General features: G+C 41.6%; 1 protein-coding gene across 8 annotated transcripts in view; it reads right to left on the reverse strand.

The window, feature by feature from the left end:
- The window catches only part of EBF1 (EBF transcription factor 1), a 265,258-nt gene that overhangs the window by 40,036 nt on the left and 202,539 nt on the right, over positions 1-22,683 (reverse strand). For all 8 annotated transcript variants that reach the window (XM_063413419.1, XM_063413420.1, XM_063413417.1 and 5 more), the window contains exon 10: positions 20,532-20,658. In XM_063413419.1, coding sequence (XP_063269489.1) covers positions 20,532-20,658 — 127 coding nt within the window. The remainder of the gene's footprint in view (positions 1-20,531; positions 20,659-22,683) is intronic.

Consider the following 22,683-nt stretch of genomic DNA (forward strand, 5'->3'; position numbering starts at 1 on the left):
GCAGCACAGGCAGAACTCTGCTATGTCCTCTCCATTAAGTGCTCATAATGCCAGGAATGAAATCATTTCTTCCCAGGGTGCCTGTTAGCCGAGAACTCATCTTAATTGAGTGCACAGCTCAGTTACCCACCCTGACACCCCCAAACCATCAGTGCCCCATGGGCAGCTCTGCCAGCCCTGCCTGCCTGAGCCTGGGCACAGGAGGGGATGGGCTGGGGGTGATGAGCAAACACCAAGGGCTGGTGCTCCCAGCAGAGTGAGGGCTCTGGGGCTGAACTGGCTTTGGCTAAATTATTGGTGTTAGATCACCTTGCCAGGCAATTACAGAGGGATCAACAATTCCTGCAGCTCTGCCCCCAAACACGAGCTTGGTACCCTCGAACACACCCACAGAGAGATCACTGGAGCCTCACAGCAGAAGGGAAGAGGAAGCAAAAAATGATTGCTTATGTCCCTCCTTTTTCATCTTGCCTCTCTTCCATCCTCACCATTTACCTTCTAGAATACGCTCAGTAAACCAGTGACAGCAATGATGGAAATTAAAATATCCGAGGTGCAACCATTTGCCTACAAAGCTGATACCTCAAAAAGAAGCTGGAAAAGGCAAGGAAGTGAGGAACCAGCCTGAAGCTCACTATCCTGTTATGAAACTCTCCCAATATTTCATGTACAGCAAGAATGAACTTTGGTTCTTCAGTGGTCACTGCTGAGTTTGGGGTACACAGCAAAATACTTAAGCTGGTTGATGGCATTCCACAGCAGTAACCACATCCCTGTGCTCAAATTGGATTCTTTTTTCCTAGATTGGAAATATTAAAATTTCCCCAATTAACACAGAGGTGGAATACACAGATTAAAGATTGTGAAATTATCAGTAAGTAGAATGAAAGATGTTTTGATGGATAACCAGATACCATCACTTAAGTTTATAATCATGCACTTGTTCTTATTTCCTAATTTTCTAGATACTATTGGCAGCCTATAGGAAAATTCAGATCTCAGCTCTGAAGTTATCAATAAAACACCTTCCAAGTAGCATAATATTGCTATTTTCTCTTGTATAAAACAAATACCTGTTTTCCATCCAATTCAAAACAAAAGCAAACCCCCTGAAATGGATTACATTTTTCTGCACATTTTTTTTCCTAGTAGATTTCATAAGAACTGTTGTCATAAAAAATTGCCACCAAAATCTGTGTGTATTGTATTAATCTGCCTCAAAGTTCAATACCGACACAAACAGTATCATCAGGTGATAAAAACAAAGATGCTGCGAGTGTGACATGAAAAAAGAGCATTCAAATGTTAAAATCTAATTTAGCAATTTGCAAATTGCCGCTCTAAAAGGAGGAATTTAGCATTAATCTTGCTGGAAGTGGCATATTTATCAGGAACTGATTTGCAGCTTTCCAGGCAGTGAGCAATGATATAAATACACTTCTGGGTCCATCAGCACCATGCAAGAGTGAGCTTAAACACACAAACTCACAGAGGCCTTGGGTGTGGGAAGGATTAAGCACCTGGCTGCCAGAGTTAATTAATTAGTGTGCACAGAGGATGCACTGATGCTCCTGCTCCAAACCAGCTCCATCACAAGTGCCCTGGGTATCTGTGCTCCCTGCTCTCCTGGGCAGGGTGTCCCAGCCCCAGGGAAGCTTTTCCCTCCTCCCACACGACCCCAGTGCACACCAAGCCCATCCCCTCTCTCAGGACACCTTCCCTGGCCAAAGAGGACACAGCAAAGGGACTGCAAAAATGTCCAATGTCTTGGGCTTCAGAGAAAATCACTTTGGTTTTGCACTGAAGGCCCTGTGCTGGTGCTGGACAGCCCAGGCAGGTCCTGGCAGCTGAGTCCATCCCTGCAGAGCCTGGGCACAGCCAGGGGGGCTGGCCACACCTCAGAGGTCTCTCAAGAGAGGAGATTCCCACCAGAGTGGGGTTTTCTCCCTGTGTTGACTTTGATTTCTACATTCTGTGTGGGCTCTTCCCCTTCTGAGCACGATACACACTCAGTGGTAAAAGCAGTTGTTCAAAATAAACTTCAATTTTAGCTGATTGAGTAAGAAATGGTCACTGACAAGGTTCTGGAGGAGATGGATCCTCACTCCTCCGAGCTGAAGCTGGAAGAGACACAGCAATGATATTTTACTCTAGGACATCCAGACTGGTTGATGCTTTCCTAAAGAGCAAAGGGAAATGCAATGTCACCTTTTTCTTCCAAACTTTGCTTGTTGCACAAAACAAAAGTGAATGAGCAAAAGTAAAGAATTCCCATGGGATTTGCCTGCTCTACCTGTCATTTCCTTTTGTTCCCTTTCCTTCTGCAATTCCCCCCACACCAGCAACACAACAGTCCCCTTCAAGAACTACTATTTCAGTAGTTTATCACAAGTATAAAGTAAAACATGAAACACTGGAACACAAATAAAAGGAAATTAATACACCATCTCCTGGGCACCTAGAACAAAACTAGAAAAAAAAACCCTTTTCTTAACATTCAGATATTCTGAAATTGAATAACTGGGAGAGGTGGGACTAATGTAACTCTGTTTTAAAGCTTCTTATACTGTGAAATCCCACATTATTCTGTGGGCAGCGTTCACCATCAGCTAAACTGACCCACTGAACTCTGGTGTTAGATGGCAGAATTTAGTTTCAAGTACTCTTGAAAAAGTACTCAGGGTTGACTTTTATGACATTCAACTAATAAGCATGCAAATCATTATTTATTATTTCTTAGGCTTTCAAATCTCACTGAATTAAAAAACACATTACATGATTTGATCAGAATTTTTTCAGCTCTGTATTTTAATCAGATTATGGTTGTGGACACCTAAAGTTTCAGGATATTTCCCCAGCAAAGAAGATGTATGTCCAGCAGCAAGAGTGAAATCACCCTCTTTGTTGTGAACCTATGCAGTGTTTTTTTTGCCTCAGTATAAGAGTTCCTTCCACATTATTTGGCATCATACATTCCCTGTAATTTATAGCAGCCCTGAATTATTTCTCAGTTTCAGAGCTGGGGAACAAACTGCCTCAAAGCTGTAAAATTTAGGTACCTGTGCCTATTTAAAAATCCCAGCTGGCACCTAAATGAACTTCCAGCATTCTAAACGCGATTAAAATTCTGACTTTAAGTAACAAGGTCAAAATTAGCAAGGAAGCCTGAGACTCCAAAGAGAGTTTTCTGCCACTGGAAGAAAAGCTGCTGCTCTCCAGTGCTTGGGCCTGCAGTTTGAGCTGTCTGAGGCATCAGATCCTTCAATCAGTCAAGTTTTAGTGAGCTAAATCTGTGAATAAGCACAAGGGACAAAATTCAAAATGTCTTTCTCTGTGCTGTGCTGGGCAAGGGCAGAAGAGTTGCCTGTTGGGCACAGATTTTCAGCAGTAAACTGCAGAGGGAAGGAGCTGTCAGTCAATGATAACCTCCCATTCCAAGCACATAAAGCTTTTCAACTTCAAAAGGCACTAATGAGGAAAAATTAGTATCTGCCCATCCCTGTACGATTGCCTTCAAGTAGAATTTATTCTATTTGAAGTTTTTTTTTTTAATGTATTTGTATTCTTAATTTATTCTCAGTCATCCTGAAATCTTTTGGAGACATGTAAGATCGCCCCCAAAAATGACATTCGGTGACTCATTAATTTCCCATTTCATAAGAGGTTGCTCAGAGGAAAAGCAGTATTTTCCAACCTGTGCTGTACAAAACTCCTGGACCCCAGAAGTCCTGTGAAAGGGAGCTCAGAGAGGGGCAGGTCTGTTGTCAGACACTGCACAATTCATTGTTCAAAGGTCTGCATTTGTGCTGGAAAATATTTAGGTGTCCACAACCCTGAAAATGCTGCAGACTGTAATAGATGGTTTGTTGGCACAAGCTCTCCTCCCGCTGGAAGATTTGCTCCATACATTGAGGCACCAGCTTGGAAGATTGTGGATATTTTCTGCTGAATGGGGCCCTTGGAGAGGAAATATTTGATTTACTGCAGAGTTCTCATTTCCCTGAATTGCAAATAAAGTGTAATTTGATTAAATGTAAATGAATCCTACAATACTTTTGGTGGCTTGTCTGAAACAATTGATTGTAATGGGCATCCATCATTTGGCTTGATTTTAATTCAGAGACAAAAAAGGCAAAATGAGAAAACTAAAGCAAGTGCCACTAACATTCTAGAGCTGGAGCAGTTGAGATTCCTGGCGTTGGACTGTCATTCCCATTGTTCTCAGAGCAGAGGGGAAATGCAAAAGCAAAAGCAGAAGAATAATGGGAAACACATCCATAGAAATAGATCTAGAGGAAAATTCAGCTTTTTCACAACCCGTTCTGTTAAATCAGCTTAAGGAGGACAATTTGTTAAATTTATTTTAACATCAATATTCTAAAATGAATGAGTAAGGAAAATGAATATCGCTCCGTGTTTCTCAGCTAGAAGAAAAGCTTTGTTTTTATAGATCGCTCAAGTCCTTTTTCACCAAGATAATTTCCAAGTGCATAACACTAACTTCAGCAGTTCTTGTGGTTTGAAACAATAGGAGAAGTGAAATTACTGATACCTACAAGCTTGATAAACTTTTGGTGTCACTTTCTTCAAATGTGGAACTGCTCCAACCACAGAGATAATAATAGATGACCAGATTGTAACTGCTTTATTGCTTCTTTTTCCTCATAAATTTTAATTTTTGGAAAGTTAAGTGAAAAATGTGGTTTCAATTTCCTACAAATTGCACACAATTGGGTTTTAACAAGAAAATAGAAAGAGATGGTACGTTCTTTGGAGTGAATTAGGGAGAGGAGTTTGTGTCTTTGTCTTTCAGCATCATCAGAATAACAAAGTACAAAATGCAAAAAAGATGTCTGTGAAAAAAAAGCAGCTGTACAATGCACTAAGAAAAGCAAGGAGCTATTCTTTATCTAAATAAGCTGTGAGCAATTTAACATGATGCTACCTGCTCTAGCCTTTCTCCCCTCTGTTTTATCAGAGCTCAGGAGGACTCAGGCTGTTACAGGAAAGCCTCAAATAAGCAAAGTGTGTTGGTAAAATCCTGTACCAGCAGCACCAGCACTGCCCAAGTGCTGTGCAAAGCAGCCCTGCTCAGGCCAGATTAAAAAGGCCTGGATAAACTCCTACATGGAGTTACCAAAACAAGAGCAGAAATGAAAACAAAGAGGAGACAGAGATAATATTGATTTTGCCCAAGAGGCACATGGGGCAGTGTGTGGCTTTACCCATGGTTTTTACAACTACAAAACACATACTGGGATCTGAAATCATGCTAAAGGTGACCCAGATTTCCTTCAGCAGAATGGTCCAAGGGAGGTTTTTGAGCTGGAAGAAGCCCTGGAGTAGGTAAGGGCAGCATCAAGCAAAGGTGCAGAGGGGATCCTGCCAGTGCCGCCAGCAGAGAAATGAAGGGGTTAACTCAGGATGAGCAGGGAGGTGACCCAAGGCAAACCAAACCCATTGGTCAGCACAGCTCTGAAATGGGGTGGTGGAGATTAAAATACAAGATGGGAAATCCTCTGAATGCTTGTAGTCAGGCAGCCAAATCTTACTGTAAAGACTGCAGGTACTGCGAATCTTAGAATAATCCCATGAAAACGTGCAGTAGTTGTCAAGTAGATTCCTAATTTAATCAAGCACTCAAGTAACCTAAACAGTTTCCTTGTTGTTTGGCTGCTTCTATGTAAGGATGCTCTTGAATCTTAAACCATATCAATTGATTTACACCTTTTTAAACAAAAATGTAGTGAAAATTATGTAGTAATGTATGTAAATATAAATTCTTTGTCAGTTTTCTTAAAAATGTTTAAAAATACTCAGAGGTTGTGGAAAAAAAGAAGTAGGAAATAAACAAAAGAGACACATTTTTAATGAATTTTAGTGAAAAAAAAAAAAGTTTCATTATCAAAGTATATGTGAAAAAATCAATTTCCCTAAGGAAAAAAAAGCATTCTGGCACTGCAAGTAGCACTTCAGGGGGGAAAAAACCCATCTTCCATAAAAATTCAAATTATCAAATTTGCAAAATCTAAAGGGACAAAAGTTATTAGGGAATTACTGCAGAAATTTGAGAAAATCTCTGTGATGAATTTCACGCAGCTTTAGACTTCATTTCAAAAATCCCTAGGAATTTTTTTTTTTTCTGTAAGGAAACTTTCACTGGCCAATAACTGTAAACCTCAAACTGTTTTCTGAAAACACACACGTGTGCTGATGGAACAGCTGGACTGCTCTGCTGACACCCCATGCCTGTTTCCTGAGCTAGACTAACATGAATTTTCTGTCTGTCCTGTGACTGGAATCACCAAAGGCAGAAAAACCCCACAGGCGTTGCCAGTGCCTAAAAAAGATGCTCCAGCCCCAACACCTCAACTCACAAGAAAATAATTCTAACAGTGAATGGGAATGCCTGGTCCCAGCTCCTTGCAGAGGACAGCATGTCCTCAGCTTGGAATTGTCCCCTCCTGCCTGGAGATGCACAGGGTGCAGGAGAAGAGGGTTTTCCTCGCCCCGCAGAGTCACAACACACACCTCACTCATTTATCATCACGCCAGCTCAGCCTGCCAGCCTGACAAGGATTTTTCCCCCGGGTGCTTCTAAAGTAGAAATGTTATTTAGGTTACAAAAACAATCGCACGTTTTGTGCTCCCCGAGCCAGTGCAGAGCCGAGAGCGTGGAAATGGAAGATGCAAGAGGAGCCAGGGACACGCAGGGATGCAGGGAGGGACATCCCTGCCAGCTCTCCCTGCAGGGTCCTGCAGAACACAGAAAGACATTTCCTTCGGCCTCTGCATCACCAATGGATGAATTTCTTCCTTTTCTTTTTTCTCCCTTTCCCCCGTTCCTTGAGCAGGTGTCCCCCTCGCTCTGCCCCCCTCACTGTACGGATTAAAGGGGGAAAAAGGACAGACCCCGAGAGCCCAACAACGCTGAGGATCCAGAGCAAATCCTGCAGATCAGGGTTGCCTGAAATTTGCAGGAGGCCTGATCTGCTCAGAATTTCATCATCTAGTCTGGCTCTTATTTCTAGATAATGATCATGGGATGCAGTAAGTTTGCAGCACATGCAGAGCTGCTTCCTCACAGAGCAGGATGCACCTTTGCCTTCAATTGCTAAAATGTTGCCCTTACAGGACTTCGCTGGTTGTTTTTTTTAATCTCACACAATTTCTCCTTAATTATTTCTTTTTTTTTCACATAGGTAAATCTTATCCGTGCTCATTATAAAAATCTCGCTGCTAAATTATTTATGCTAAACAATCAAGTGTGGTACCTTTGCAGATGTCAGCAGATAAACAGAAATGCAATGTTGCATGATGGAGTTTAATGCTGTGGAAATGTCGGGGTGCTTATTTTAAAATTCCACTGACCTTTGCTGTCCTCTTTTCAACTTTTGCTTATTGCCACAGTAAGGAAACACTGCAGCAAGATGGGGAATTTTTATAGGAGGGTCCTGAAAGTCAATATTTAATGGAAGAGCGTTTCCTCAGTGACACCACTGCTGATTATGTGCTATCAAGAGGCAGCAGAAAGGCACCACTGATACAGACCATGGGCAATACGAGATACAGCAAAGAGCAAAACAAGCAAAGCCAAACCCCAGCGTTGCCTCAAGAGGAGCACAATGTGCGCATGTTGTTACAGGGGGCTGCTGTGACATTAAGATATTACAGGTTTGTGGTTATTTGGGAGGTTCCTCTCTTTCCCTGCTGGCCCTCCAGGCTCTGGGGGACCTGTGTAACAAGGCAATAGTGTCTGGGAAATAATGAGCAGGGGAATGCAGTGCTGTTCTTTCATTGCAGTGTTAGGTGCCATGTTGCACACTAAAGCACCGGATCAATACCTCCAGCAGCAACCCGGTCAATACACCTGAATTATTGCTTCATTTTTCTTCTTATTATAGATGAGTTGTGTTATTATTTTCCCCAAATCGATATTTTACAACCTTTTTTATCCGTTTCTCCATAAATTTTGTGATTACTTTAAACTGGGAATTCCGGTACACTAAATAAGATGCAGTATCTGAGAGGCAGTGAATGTACCAACACGATTTTTTACTCCAGACACTGCTTAAAGGCAGATCCTAATCAATACCTAAGTAGGAAAATTTTTACGTAAGAAAGTTGGAAAGCAGTGCCACGCTTCCAAAATGAAAATCCAGGTTCCTAGAAAATACTGGCTCCAAAAGAAGGCTGGCTCAGAAATACAGGGAAGGAGAGGCCTGATGGGCACTTTGCGTGGGAAATTTAATTCCAAACAAATATGCTTTTTACTTCCCCTCAGCTAAAGGGCGACCATAATTCACTGAAATTGTTTCTTACAAAGCAGATAATCCCGTGCACCTTAGAGTGATTTAATTAGCTTCCGTAGCTGTCTCCTGCTAAGTGTTTAAAGCATCTGCAAATCAAATCATGTTAACTCATCTGCTGCACCACTTTCTTTGTTCTGTGCATAGGACCTTCCTAATAGCATTAATAGAAGCATGAGTTTCCCTGGAGAGGGGAGTAGCAAAGTGAGTTAATTACATAGTTATTGTAAAATTGTGTACATTATTCCACAGAACACGCTGGGTAGGTATTAAGTCGCTACACAGAAAATAAGGACAATTTTGGGTGATCCCAAGGATTGAAATGGTACAGTTTGAATGGAAAATGCAGATTCCCACCAAAGCTGGAGGAATTCTGCCAAATTCCTGCACGCAGTCTGCCTGGCCTGGCAGCTCATGGCCTGCAGAGCAGGATCCTGGCTCTTCCCTGCACTTCAGCTGCAATTTCTATCCTCACATGGGCTGCAGGATTACAAGATCGAGTAGTAGGAGGTAATCTCCATTCAGTGTTTTATAACACTTTAAAAATTTTAAAAGGAAAAATAATAATAAAAAAAAATCCCTGGGATTTTCTGCTATAAATTGTATAGATTTCTGCTCATCTTTATTTGGGCTAATTAGACATCACAGACCCCTTAAGGAGCAAGTCCAGCAGTTTCTTTGGGCATCAGTACTACAGTGGGACAAATAATTTACAACAAATTATTCCCAGTCAGTAACTCTCCAAAGAGATATTTTTCTCCAGTTATTTGTCAAATAGTTTTTCTGACTAACCTTCTCCTTATAGATAGATAATTACAGAGTGGATTGTTAATTTTTTTAAAATTTAAATTCTCCATTTATAGCATGTGTTCAGCAAAGGCATCACCTCACCTGTGTCTTTGCTGCTTTTCAGTTATATTTCTTAACAACCAACAGTGAGTTTCACATCCTTTTGTCCAGGCAAAGCCATATACACCACAAAAAATTCCCTTTCCATAGCACACTCTGAGTTTTTCTCAGAAGGGGTTGTTTCAGCAAACTCACTTGTTCAAACATTCAGAGGGAGCAAAACACTACAGGAAAACTGAGGGAAATTCATTGCCAGAACACAAATGAATATTCATGGCCCACAGAAATACCCTTATTTCCCAGCTCTAATCAGCATGAACATCTGTGAAAAAAAGTCTAATGGGGGAAATTGGAGAGGGGAGGGGGTCATTTCCATCCTTCCCCTTAGGCCCCAATTTAAAGAGGTTCATTTGTCTTTTTAACAGAACTTGCAAGCCAGTGTGAGGATGAACACTTTTGGTGGAGAGAGGACGTGCAGCTTGGCCTTGTTTTTGGGAAATCTGAACTAAATTCCTCATCCCAGAACAGAATATGCCTGATTCTTGTTCCTGCCCCTGGCCAGCCTGACCTGTGCACTGCCCAGGGAGCCTCCATCAATACCAGCCCCTGGCAGAAACACCCAGGGAAAATCCAGTCTCAGGAAAAGAGGTGAGGCATGGCCCAGTCTCATCCTTTCAAATAACTGACATGCACAGTCCAATGCAAGACTTAAGGGAACAAAAAGCACCTCAAGATTAAAAACCTGTAGAAAAAATTTTTTTTTTTTTCAGTATCATGACCACTTGAAGACCTGTTTTTTTGGAATAGCAATGTAATGACTATTTCTAGTAGCTGTGCACAACATGCATGTGAACTTTAGGGAGAATTCCTTTTGGAGTGGTGAAAATAGTCAGAGATCTACATTTGGAAAAAACTCTTTCCCTAGCAGAAGTGACCTTTCAATGTGAATTCATGGTTACTTCTGGCAGTAAAATCTTGTCTCTCATTTTTACAAATATAAGCTTGCTGCTGGAACTGCCTGAGCACACAAACTATGTATTTTTATTTGATGGGTTGTAGCCTTCTACAAAAACTATCCCACTGAAAGCTGGGAATTGGGTATGAGACAGGAGAAAAAAAAGCAGAACAGAAGAGAAAGGGGTCAATAAGCAGATATATTTCAGAAACTATCAGGCATTGAAATATTTGGGGTAATAGTTACTTTCCTACACAGCACCTGGCACGTGGGGCACTGAGGGTGAAATGCTTCTCATGCAGCTTCAGCCAAACAAGTGATTATTTGAGAAGTTGCTCAGAGCCCATGTGCAGGCAGAGGACAGAGAGAAGTTCCCTGATGATTCCCCCATATCTTAAATGACATCTGACAGTCCAGAAATATCAAACCCAGAGCTCCAAAGGGTTCACTACATTTTTATAAGGTATAAAAGGGCCTCATAATGTTGAAAAGGGATAAAAGTCGCCCTGAGGATGCTGCAGTGCTAGAAAGGGACATCAAATTTCACAATTGTTCATAGGTAACCCAGTTTTACTCTGTAATTGTCACAGATTTAAATTGGGGAGTTTGGCACTAATTTCTCTTTTAACAAACGTGTATTTTTACTAGATGGCTGTTACAATATCTTAAATGCCATGTGCATTTTCTGTCCCATGAGGTCCTAAAAATGCCATATTTAGTTGCTTGTGTGGGGTTTCTCTCTCGTGGGGTTTTTTTTGGTGTTTTTTTGTCTTGTTTTGTTCTTTTTTTTTTTTTTTTGGTTGGGTTGTTTTAGGTTTGTTGCTTGTTTGTGATCTGGATGGTTTTTATTAACTCTCTGTCTGCTGGGTGTGGGTTTTCCTTTTCTTAACCACCAGTGCTGGCACCTGGTGCTATCCAACAGCAGTTGAAGTCCACAGCTCTTCAAGCATAGAAGTTAACCACAATTTATGGCAACAGGAAAAAGAAGAAGAATCGTGTTTGGGAGGGAAGGGAGAGGACAAAAGTTAAAGACTTTGAGAGATGAAACAACAGGAGGTATGGCCATGCAAATACCTCAGAGCAAACTATGCAAACTTCATAGGCCACTGCCCAAATCCAGGCTCTCTGTTGTGATTCTGCCTGGATGGCTCCCACACCTCCCCAAGGTGTGAACTGCCATGAACTCCCTGGTCCCTGGCAGTCTAAATTTGGTGTGGAATGGAAGAAATTCCTTCAGAATAGCTGCAAAAGCACAGCCTAATTTCCATCATGCTAATATGTTGGTGTTCTGATACATCTAATAACTTCTGTCCTGCCTTGTGGAATAAAACGCCTGCATAGGCTCGGCAGGATTAAGGCATGGTGGTTTTATACTTCTTAATTAACTGCTCACAACAGACCAGGGGCAAGATCCAGTGGCAAAACTCCTTTCAGTGAAGGTTATACAGTTATATCCAGACCTTCAACAATCAAGCTTGGAATTTTTTTTTTAAATTAAAAAAACAAAATGTAGCTGTTTTAGCACCAAAATGTTGTCCCTTAGCAGCAGCAGGGTGATGACAGTGACCTGCCAGGAGGTCCCAGGAAAGCCCGATGAGATTGCTGAAACTTTTGTGCAGATTGAACCTTCAAGGAAATTCTGCTTTCCCTAAGACATTAGCCAGCCATTATCATGAAATAAATGTGGCCCACTGCCACAAGTCTCACATAATTTAAAACACCGTGGTTACAACTCCTTTCCGAGTTGGCTCCTGTGGTGTCACCAATGCAGCAGCTCTGCAGCGCACAGGGCTTGTCTGCACTGCAAAGTTTTGTACAAAAGTACTCAAAATAACCTTAAATAAAGTAAGGATGGACACTGTAACCTGCGCCAGGACATAACTCTGCAGAGTTTTGGGGCAGCCTGAGAAGCTGCCAGGACTGGGCTTTGTCATACTGTGATTAAACTGTTTCCAGCATCTCTATCCAGCCACCAGGGCAGATCACATCACTTATGCACTCGATATCTTCATAACTAAGCAGAAGAGTCTGTGTGAGTTCTTGCAAGATAGCAGAAAAGTACAAAGAACTTCACAGTCCGTGCAACAAATTGCTCTTGCATCCGTGGAGATGAAAGGCTACAAGTACAAGATTTTCCTTTTATCTGTATATTAACAAAAAAAGCCTGAATCTGTAGACATGGGCTATATTGAGGCACATCCTCTCTGTAGTCACTGCTGTCAGAAGCTCTAAGCAGGCTGGATAAGCACTCCTGGCTGTGTGGGGATGCTGGGACAAGCAGAAGGAGCGAGGCTGCCCAAGTCCTGCCTCGGGGGAACGATGCTGCACGTCCCAGAGCTGGGCACTCGTGAAACCAAATGCCTCAGCAAAATGAGCCCTCACTAACGAGCACCTCAAAGGATTGAGCACATCTTAAGGAGACTATTTGGCAGGCAGTGCTGTGTGAGAACCTGCCTCGGGCAGCTGTGCACTAAATCCAGGTCCTGACGCCCTCTCCAGAGCCAGGGTACCGTGGGCACCTCTGAGAGCCTCCTCAACCACAGCAAATCCTGCTCACCCTCCCAGCAGAAACCAAAACAGGCTGCACCCCACGAGAAGAGCAGGAAGGATGAGTTGAGTACATGCAATCCCATAGGGAAGCCAGAATTCCCAGTCTATTGAACATGTCAGTGGCAACAAGTAGGTGAGGATTCTGCTTTCTGGACCAGTCCCTTGTCCCTCTTCTTGAGGCACAGCATGAAAATGAATTAAGGTGATCAGTTCAGTCTCTGCTGCCACTCTAAACTGCCCATTCCTGTGGTGTTTGTCTAACCTGGATACCCACACATTACAGGGAGTGAAGCTCCCTGTAGAAACAAAGTACAATGCAGACTTTTTAGAAATTCATCTCAGCTCCCTGTTTTATTTGCCTTTTTTTTTTTTTTTTTAAAGAGGGAATAATATCTCATCAAGTGACATGAGCTAAAAGGAGAATAAAAAAAGATTAACAATTTCAGTCTGGAATAAGAGTTTTGTAGCAAGGGTATGAAAATTTAAAGGTATTGGGGTGGGGATAAAGAAAATAATTTACAAGGCTTGTTTTGTGAATCCAGGGTGTTAATTTATCATGAAGTCTGGAATCTGAAAAGCAAAAAAATGGTTTATTGGCTCTTAAGGTCAGATAACAATGTTATATCATATTCAATGGGTTAAGGTTCCAAGGGTCTACAGGGTTGCATGACAATTGCAGGAATCTTTATAAAGTCTATTTTATACCTTTATTGTTAATAGCTTTCTAATCCTTTACCACAAATTTATAGTTTAGAAATGGCCACACATCTTAAAGATTAAAGGTATGTGACAAACAGTTCATGTCCTTTAATAATCAAATCACATAGTTTAGATTGGGGGCTTATCAGGCTTTTTCCTACTCCATGGTTTCATAGGTAGAAAATACTTTATATCCCTATTACATGAATGATGAATGGGACCATTGGTTATGGGCTGTTATTTGCTTGGCTGTAGTCAATATGTTTTCTTTGGACAGGGACTTCAGTGATTTATTTCTCTTTTGGCCTTATCACTTATTAACTCAGGGCAGACAGAAACAGCCAAGGTTGTGAATAAGGACTAGTGCCCATTTAGACTTCTAATATCAGAGAAAATATTCTTTTTAATGATCCAGCTACCCTTTGCTGCGTAGAGTCTGATTGCACTTCCCTCTAACTAGAAAATAAAGGTCATATTTCTTGGGAAGTGTATACATAAAATATGCAAAATAATATGTTTCCTTCACAGCCAGCTTTATTCTGACGGTTGCTGTAATTGCTTTCATTTTGAAGCTGTCCTGCAGGTACCCTGCACACTTCCAGTGATTGTTTTTTGCAGTGTGTTATGGTGCTACCAGTGTTTAAGATATCAGAATTCTGGTCCTATTAGCATAGAACAGGTATTTTCCAGTTTACCCCCATCATCCCCTCCCTGCCATCACTTAGGATTTCTCCCAGCTTTCTTTCCTGGATTTCTGCAAACTGAACCAACCACCCTAAAATTGCTAATATTCCACCCTGATAAGTGCCAACACTCCACTGGCTATGTCCTTACAAGCTTCACAACAAATATTGTGGTGACAACATTAACACCTCAAACCACCACCAAAACAGTAAACACTGAAATTATTTCATCTAGAAAATGTTGTTCCAAAGCAATCACAGCCTTTTATGTTTTCCCCCCTCAAAGTTTCCAGGCAGGGCAGGTGACTGACTCAGTTAATGGACTGGAACACACAAAGGGCCAGGTTCAAGCTCAAACTCAAACAGAGATTTCCTGAGAGCAGCATTTCTCCTCAAGGGCAGGTCACACCCAGACCACATCACAGATGGGGGGCTTGGAGGGAGAGGCTGCTCCAATCCCACCCCTGCTTTCCCTGCAGTGTCCTGGACCCAGCAGTGGAGCCAGGAGTCCCTCAGTGACTGTGGCAAACACCTCTGGAGTCCCATGGCAAGGTCCACTCAGGAAGAAATACCTGGCAGATTTCAGTGAAATCTGAATTAGGGTATTTTTAAAATAGTTGTTAGAGGGATTTTATGTTGCTTGTTTCCAGAGGCATTAATTAAATTCCTCGGTAAAAGTTTGCATTTGCAAAGGTTTGTTTTTATTCATACTTAGTTGATTGTGCTTTAGAGAAAGGATTTACCATCTCTGCTCCACAGAGCCTCTCTGAGATCAGGAACAGATTTTCTGTGGAGCATCCAAAGCACAGGGTAACTACAGCACAGGGCTCTCCTGCTTTAAGAACAGACAGCTCTTATTTTGAACTTTATATATTTCTTTGCATTGAAGGACTTTTTTTTCTGTTCTTCTGCAGCACTTTCTGACTATTTAACTTCAAGACATCCGATACTTTTTATTCTGCCACCACTATTAATATTTACTAGTGAAAGGCACATAAAAACTGCTGTTAAAAACAAATGGCATTCATTTGCTAGCTACCAGATCTCATAGCTGGTCACTCTTCTAGAGAAGTGATGTGCTCTATATTTCATTTCAGCTTAATGATCCTCATATCTTTGAGGGTGAAGAATTTTATAAACACATCAGGATAAAACCTGAGACAGCATCAGACATGCTGGATTTTTTTCTTTTATTTTTATTGTTCTGTTGATGGTGGCCTTCTCTCCTGATTTATACTAATCAGTTATTTAAGTGCTCATGATTTAATAATAAACACACATGAATGAGGCATTGTAAAACTAATGAGGTTGTGGATTACTGATTTTGAGAATAACTGCCACTAGGTTTTAACATTTCTCAGGAACTAAGAGCCACACAGCCATGGCCAAGGTTAGCTGGTGTAAGGGTCAAACTCCAGTCTGCAGGGATCAAAAAAGGCTCCAATGGGGCTACAGGAACCTCTTGACAGCCAGTCTGTCTCTTATCACCACTTCTTTTTCCTTCTTTTTTTTCTTTTTTAATGTTCTTTTCTTTAGTCTACAAACCCCAGAACTCTCCATTCTGAAAACTGATTGTTTCATTGATTATGTACCTTTTGAACTTTGCATAGTTTTTGGTGCTTTCTTGAAAAGAGGAAATTTTCCTAGCAAAGGAAATCACCCCAGTTTCCCAGGTTGGAAACTAAAGGCACTAAAGATTGGGTTTTAAGTGGTTCCAATTCTGACCAGATCTCTATGCATGACTCCAACCTCTGCTTCCAGGATCATGGAGTTTTAGATGGTAATAGGTAGTTTTTGGTCTCTTACTCTTGAAGGTATTTGACTTCAAAGAAATGAAAAAAGAATGATTCTCAGAAGACAACTAGTCCTGTGCTTCAGTAAATAAAACCATCTAAAATTAGAAGTCTGAAAATGAAGTCACCTAAAACAGAGACTTTTGGAAATGTTACTCAAATCATCTGTGATCTGCAAGGCCCTTCCTCTTTGCACACAGACTCAGATGTTTTCAGAAGATTTTTCCACATGAGACCATTTGTTCTTTGTAGCAAACAGGGGAGTGAGAAGTTCCCTGAGAAGCCCTGTGACATTTCAGAGACAGACGCAGTTTCCAGAAATTCTGTGACTATCCTGACCTTCACAGCTCCAGGATTTCCACATCTCTCCACACACAGTGGCCTAAGAGTGTAACACAACCACTGGTCAGTCCTGGCAGTGTCCACTCTGTCCTCCTCAGCCTTTGTCACAGTTTTCCTGCAGGATCAGGGTTATTCCCAGTGCACAACAAGCCCTGGGTGACTACACTCACCCTCCATCCAGCCATTCCCATCAGCAGCACTTGCAGAGACACATCCACCCCACAGCTCAGAACAAACCCCAAATGGCCCGGGGGGGATTTGCCTGTTCCTCCTGGTGCCCTGTCAGCACACAAAGGGTTAACCCACAGCCTCCCTGCAGCCTAATGCAAATTAAAATAGCCCCAAAATTCCAACCACCAACCTACTTCCAAAAGGAGGAGCAGCATTTGGGGTACTGCTCGGCCAAGAATTTGAATTAACCCGTGTTGCACACAACCTCAGTGAGACAGCTCTGTATTTCTGGCCCCTGTGAGGTCCCTTGCTCTGTTTTGGGAACAAAAGCACAAAATCTTAAACCGGGCAGGTGGCAGAAGACACAGCATAATGCATTTTTATAGGCCCTCCATATGTCCTTTCCAATATGCAGTGAGATAAATTCTCATCTCACTTACAGCCGTGCAGCCCCACTCAAATCTTGCAGTTTGGTACCACTGCAAAAGTCACCTGGGAAGTTCATGTTGTCCATGGTGCATCCATATTTTTAAAAATTAAAACAAACCAAAACAAAATCTCAAAGGCCTTTCTGGGTATCACAAATTTGTGCCAAGTCTCATGTCTTATTTAAGTCAACCATCTATGTCCTGATCACCTTGCCAAAGCACCTATGGATTTGTACCTTGAATCTCCTCCTTTATCTCAGTTCCTCCAGTCCTGAAATAATGCTAGTGACACACACTTGACTCCCAGGTTGTGACACAAAGCTGAATTAATTCAGTGCTCTCCAATGCCAGAAGACACTGAGATGAGCAGTGCCACAGCATGTCTGGGTATTTCTATGTGTAATGTGGATTTTTAATATTTTTCCAAAATGAACACATGTTCAAGGGGTGTTCAGAGTTCTGTATTTCTAATAATGCTCTCTCAGGAATGTCAAAGCTTAAAATCTAAGAAATAATTGCTCTCTAAGTGCATGCTAATGGCTCACTCTGTAGATGGAAAATAAAAAACTTGAGTTTTCTTATAAGCACAGGGTTGACACTGGTTTATTTCTCTCAGAAATACTCACAAAAGCCAGGATTTCTCTGTATATATGTGACCTTGATTCCTAGATGGCACATGGACTACTCAGAGATCATGTTACTAAGTTATTTGCAGTTAAAGAGGAAAAAAAGGCTAAAATTAATGGGTCACTGGGTATTTTCTTCTGAGAACTTAACTACTTAACAGTAAGGAAAAAAAACCAGTTTACAGCCAGGTGGCTTGAGGGGATATTTTGTTGAACACTGATTAAAAATAATTTCTTCTAAATGAGACCTGACCACAAAATGGGACCATTAACGAGCAGGGACATTCTCACCAGAAAGGAAACTACGCTTGATCAACCCCTGCACCGCCCACAAACCCCAGGTCTTGTTCTCTCTCTCTCTCACACTCCCTTTTGCTTCTCCCTCCCCTTGCTTTTCCTGCTCTCCCCTTTTCTTGTTCTTAATAGCAGGGTAAATAAGCAGCAAGTGATGCTGAAATGTTTTCGGCCAAAAAACAGAGGCCAAACTCCTCTGAGAAAACATTTGGCCTCTGTGGTTTTGTAATATGTTCCAGAACACTGAGTTCACTGAAGAACATTGTGAAAAACTCCCATCGGCTGCAGTGATGCTGGGGAATGTTACTGTATCCCAACTTCCAATTGGTCCATTTCCTGCAGGCCTTGTTAAAAAAAAAAAAAAAAGGGAGAAGAAAAAAAATAAAAAGAAAAAAAAAATAGTGCTATGTGGGAGTTAAAACAAGTTCTCATGGGAAAAATGAATGGCAAGAAATTCTAGCTTTAAAAGAAACAGCTAATCTGCTAGTTTGATTGTTCTTCAAAACTTACAATGAACCAATAATCCTAATTAAAACCACTTGGCCTAGTTCTCTAAAGCATCATAGCTTTTTCTATGCTTCGTTTGTACACACCATAGACTATTAGTTTTTTTCTAGTGCTCACTAACAAAGTGCTGACTTTGTTGGGATGGCTGAGCTAATTTCGTGAACTCAGTGTGAAACCTTAGCTAAACAAAATTGTGGTAATTTTCCTTAATTTGTAAAAGTGATTGGAGTGCAAACAAAATTTTCCTCTTGGGTCAATCCTATAATTTTCAATTAACTAAAACTAATCGGCAGGCATGTACTAAACCTGCATTTTGTTTAAAGGGCTGGAAGGCACTTCTGAAGGTCAGGATGCATTAATTGTTTTTATTTTAGTTTCGTTTAATCCTTTTTAAAAAGCTACATTTAAGTTCAGGCTAGATCTAAAAGGAAAATGCAAATTGTGTGAGGTAGGATTTCAGTCACAACACCTTTTCTGTATCTATTGTAACTCTGTAAGTAACTGCAGGAGAGAATTGTCCATGCACTGGATCACCTCTGATTTTATCATTATTGTTTAGTTTTTCATAACTTCCATTTACTGGGTAAAAAATACTGTGTTTTAAACACCAACCAGAAAATGCATACATGGAAACGCTCTCCCTACTGGGACACTTTAGTTCCACATTCAGCCATCTGCTTCTGGGCAGACAAGCTAAACTGCTGCCCTCCTTTTTACTGGAAAAGCTAATTAATGATGATCTGAAAAGCAACCCCAAAATGGGTTCAAGCCATTTTTAAAGAAGTCATCAAAAATGTCTTTGCAAAGTCAAGGGGAGGAGGTTTCCCCCTTTTTTTTTTTCCCCTTCCATATCCACACCTGCCATTCCACCAGCCCCAGGGGCAGCCAGCCCAGGGGGGTGACAAGTGGCAGGACAACACAATTCCTGAAAGAAAGAGAAGAGGGAAAGGGTTCACCTCAAACAGTCCAAAGCTCTGAGCAACACCCTCCTGGGATGGTTCACACCATCAGTTTGCACCAACCATCAATTTGACCTTTGCTTTTCTTTTTGTTACAACACATTCAGAACTCTAAATAATTGTTTGGATATCGTGTGTTATTGTCCAATGTACGGATTTCCCTCACATTGCTGAAATCATAATGCTCACAAATAAACACACACAGCCTCCTCAAGTGCCTGCTGCTCAGCCAGCAGGGCAATATGTGAGCATTTTAGGAGCCATTTTAAAGAAAACCCGGTGCATAATCCCATCTGGGGGAGAGGGTATTTGAAAAAGACAAGAAAGCTTTATAAGGCACCTTTGTTCAACTTGCTTAGTGTTAACAAAATTCAATGAGAGTTTCCTGCCCAGCTGGAGCACAGAATTCTCTCCTCTGCCTCCCTGGGTGTACACTGAGAGCTGGAGCAATGTATGAGCCCAGTGGAACGCAGAATGCCTTAGTCACAAGCATTTATGATATATCCTAAAGTTCCAGGGGCAATCAAGGATGAGGAAATGAGCTGCACTGGGTTGTGCTGAACCAGGGCTCAGGCAAACAGTTCCAGCATAGTCCTGTCTGTAGATGTGAACAACAAGGGCATTAAAAGCACATCAAAACCAGGGCAAAGCTGTTAATTCCTGCAGCACACACCTTCAGAGGAAACAACGACACACATCCTTTTTAAAAAGTTAGGCTGCTACTTGATTTATTTCCCAGGCCATTCTTATAACTACTGAGAGCAGTTTGACACTGACAGCACCTGCAATGTCCCAGAGTGGGGTTTTTTTGTAAGTAATTTTTGAGGTCAAATCACTCAGCTTAGTGGTCTCCAGTGTAGGAGACCACCCCAAAGCACACTGCAAGTGGCTGAGTCTGCAGCACTGACTGGGCTGAGAGCTGCTTGAGCTCCCTGAAAGCCTGAGACAAGTGAATTATGGTGAGATGGGCTGGAAAACAGGCTTTGAACCCCTGCAACATCTGCTGGACAACATTGAGATGGGGATGTTTCTCAGGATTCCTCTTTGTGTGTCTGGCTCCTTGTGCTTGCACTCTTCCTCTGTTTAAGTACTGCAGTATCTGTTTCCCTCCTTCCTCCCCCTCCTGGGTAAAGGGATGTCCCATTGCGAGGACAAACAAGCAAACAAAAATCCCACCCTGGTTTGTTTTCAGATTCATCCCTTCAGTCACCCAGCTCTGACTCCAACCTCAAACTGGTGCCTGCAGTGACGACCTCAGCCAAAATAATGAGACACTGCACAGCTTTTAATGACGAAAGCAGAAGCCCCAGCAAGTGTGATATATTGCTTGCCCTATTTCTTCCCTATATATTTAAAGCATCCATACCTGTGTAAATGAATCTTCCAGGAGTTCCCTTGCAAAACTGCTTGGACTTGTAGGACAATGTGACTTCTACGACCCCTGGGATATGTCGGGGAGGCGTCTGTACACGGATGGCATGTGGAGTAATCAGCTAGAGAAAACATTGGGAAGGGAGAACAGAGACAAAAAAAAGCACTGTTAGATGCTGAACACTTCTTTAATAACACTTTCCTCTCAGATCACAGTAAACAAGCTTTGAAACGTGTAATTAACCTGTCAGTGTTTGAATACAATCTTGACGTAACCCACACAAGCGCCAGTGACCACAATATTTACAAGCATCTCGTAATATCATTATTCCTGTTTTCATACATGGCAGGCACTTGCTCCCAAGTACAAGCATCAGCTCTGGTTTAATAACAACTCCAGCCTACAGCAGCAGGACACCCAGTTTGCTCACATGAATTCTGGGATCATGACACCCCATGAATTCAACTGCTCTATGCTCTTGGTTGAATCATGTCCTGGATTAAGGAATAAATTTCAATCTTTTTTTTTTAAATAAGAAGCTGAAATTGTTCTTATTTTTACTAGGAACCGAATGTTTCAGCATTGTACTAAGGCCCTACCAAAAAACCCAGACTTTTATCCAGTTCTTTGTTTAGGGCACGGGACTAAAAAAGAGCACAGAAGGAGAGTAATATCTGTCTGAGAGCCATCTGTGCTACAGAGGGAAATGGCACACACAGTAGGGAGCTCTCCATATTTAAAATAAGAAAATTAATATTAAATCAAGTTGAACGTTAAAACCAAAACTACCAGCATCAAATGCTCCCAAAGTTATTTAGATCCACAAAAGTCAGAAGCCACATGTCATTTGAGAAATTATCATGTAGCAGTTGATGTCTTCTTGTTTGGGAGCTCTGTCTGAAAGTATGTTTTCAGGCTCTGCTTTGGAATCATGTGGTTTAGAAACTCACTTACTTTTAAAAGAAACCTGCCTTTTTTTTCCCTAAATTGCTCACTCTATCAATTTGGAAAAAAAAAAAAAAAATTAAAACAAAAAGCAAAACCAAACCCCAAACTTCCACAGAATGCTTTTACTTAAACTGAGTTGTCTTACAATTGAGCTGACCAAAGTCCAAAAGTCCAGGCCAATTCTCTTCATGCCCTAAAAAGCCAGCAGAGGCAGAAGGCAGTGCCAAGCAGCAATTGATTTCTAGTGCTTCAGACACCTCTCATGTTGGGATGAGCCACTCCCTGGAAGCTTCCATCCCTCCCCACTGAACAAACATGACAAGTTTAGACTCTTAGCTCAATTGTAAACAGCCAAACATAACTGAGATAAATCCCATCCTTGAGTGGTTCTGGTTAACTTTGTGAACTGGCAAGATGAGAAAAAATTTATGACATTTTTGGGAGCAAATATTTGTAAAAACGGCCAAGGATTTTAGCAGTAAAGGTTAACACGCTCATTTTACTACATCAGCATGAGCCTTGCATCCCTCACCCCCATTCTGGCATCAGCTATACAGGCAGCTTCTGGTTGTATCTTTGAATTTCCCAGCATTTACTGGTCTGTCACCACTTTAATGTTCTTTAAACATAATTTGTGGCATTTTCCAATACTCATCTTCCCTGGTTCCCAAGAAATGTCTGACCTATTTATGGTCCATTGTTACAGAGAGCTGGGGAGAGTTAAGCAAGTTTCCTGGTTTGTTCTCCACAAACAGTTTGGTTTTCCTTTGTGCTCTGAAGTAAATAAGTTTAACTGTGTTTTAAACCACAAATATACAATAATGTCGCCCACACATTCCCAAAGGGTGAACATTATGTCTGAAATCCTATGGTTTAGGACACTCAGGATGTATTTTATTCCTCTCTTCCCTACAACCAAAGCTTGGGAGGTATACCAGGAGAATACATGTGCCTTTTCCTTTTGCTTTTTCTCTGTCACATCTGTCATTGACTGCTGGCAGGGATTCAGTGCTGAGCAGGGGGGGCTTTGTTCTGGGTCAGCCTTCAGGTCTCCTGCACACAGAGGGAACTGGCCAGCTTGGTTACACACCAGGAGCTCCCTAGATTGCTGTCATAGCAGGAGATTGGCTTTAAGGGACAAAAAATGTTCCCTTGCACATCGAAACCTCCCACCTTGGGTCTCAAATTCTGGTTCCAC

This window comes from Prinia subflava, chromosome 16 (assembly GCF_021018805.1).
Source record: "Prinia subflava isolate CZ2003 ecotype Zambia chromosome 16, Cam_Psub_1.2, whole genome shotgun sequence".
Taxonomy (NCBI): Eukaryota; Metazoa; Chordata; class Aves; order Passeriformes; family Cisticolidae; genus Prinia; species Prinia subflava.